Genomic DNA, 1406 nt, shown 5'->3' with positions numbered 1-1406 from the left:
TATTTTGGTAGTTATTATGACTTATGAAGACACTCTTAAGCGTGAGGCATTATTGTATAGTAATGCCTTTATATAAATTAAATTATATATATATATATTTACAGAAAGATAGATACACACAGACATCAGAAATATAAATGAATAGACATACATGGAACTGTATGTACACAATTATGTGTATATATATATATATGTAAATACATGCATAGATGTGTGTGTATGTGTGTGCATAAATATATATATATAAGTAGGATATATTATATTATATATACATGGCGTACTCTGAATGAATGAAAAGATGACATAAGCCAATGATACCGGCCATGATGAATACCACAAGGTATTGAAAATACGTATTCGCCTTTATATATTTAATTCTTTATATTGAACACTCAATATTTCATATATTCAATAAGACATTCAATACTTCATTTCATTGTACCATCCATTTTTATATTATATATTATATATTCCATATTCTATATCCCACATTAATTTTACAAGAATATAAATAAAACGAGTTGGAACTCTTTTAAATAAAATAATATATATATATATATATATATATATATATATATACATACATATATATACACACATTCAAATGAGTGTTCAAAAACTTCTCCGCATTCCTTACCTGTAAGCTTCCTTCAGTCTTTCCAGGGCAAGGATCAGTAATTTGGTGTCGTGTTTGTAGGACAGCGGGGGGAACGGAATTGGTGAGAAGCGTCGGCTCTCCAACCAATGTACAGTGGTCGTGTAAATAGCCACAGCTTCTTCAGCGGTGATGTAAGGACCGTCCTGAAGGAGAAAATCACACAAGAGTTACAGATACAGATATATATCATCATCATCATCCTTTAACGTCCGCTTTCCATGCTAGCATGGGTTGGACGATTTGACTGAGGACTGGTGAGACCGGATGGCAACACCAGGCTCCAATCTGATTTGGCAGAGTTTCTACAGCTGGATGCCCTTCCTAGTATATATATATTCTTTTATTCTTTTACTTACTTCAGTCATTTGACTGTGGCCATGCTGGAGCATTGCCTTCAAGACTTATACTTTGTAAGCCTAGTAGTTATTATATTGATCTCTATTGCAGAACCACTAAGTTATGGGGACGTAAACACACCAACATCGGTTGTCAAGTGATAGTAGAGGAAATGAACATAGATGCGAAGATACGCATAAATGTATGCATGTATATATATATTTATGTCATCATCATCATCATTTAATATCCGCTCTCCATGCTGGTATGGGATAGACGGCTTGACCGGAGCTCATGAGCCAGAGATCTGCACCAGGTTCCTGTCTGATCTGGTATGGTTTCTACAGCCGGATGCTCTTCCTTTGTGTATATGTATATATATATATATATATATATATATATATATATATAT

At 33.5% G+C, this 1406-nt stretch overlaps 1 protein-coding gene across 1 annotated transcript in view; it reads right to left on the bottom strand.

Moving 5' to 3' along the window:
• Window positions 1-1406, bottom strand: part of LOC106883575 (pre-mRNA-processing-splicing factor 8) — an 86626-nt gene that overhangs the window by 45291 nt on the left and 39929 nt on the right. The window contains exon 16 of the mRNA XM_052978062.1: window positions 638-801. Within this exon, the coding sequence (XP_052834022.1) occupies window positions 638-801 (164 nt within the window). The remainder of the gene's footprint in view (window positions 1-637; window positions 802-1406) is intronic.

The sequence above is a fragment of the Octopus bimaculoides genome, chromosome 30 (assembly GCF_001194135.2).
Source record: "Octopus bimaculoides isolate UCB-OBI-ISO-001 chromosome 30, ASM119413v2, whole genome shotgun sequence".
Classification (NCBI taxonomy): Eukaryota; Metazoa; Mollusca; class Cephalopoda; order Octopoda; family Octopodidae; genus Octopus; species Octopus bimaculoides.
Note: the sequence above shows the minus strand (reverse complement) of the source record. Positions and strands in the feature narration are given on the sequence as shown.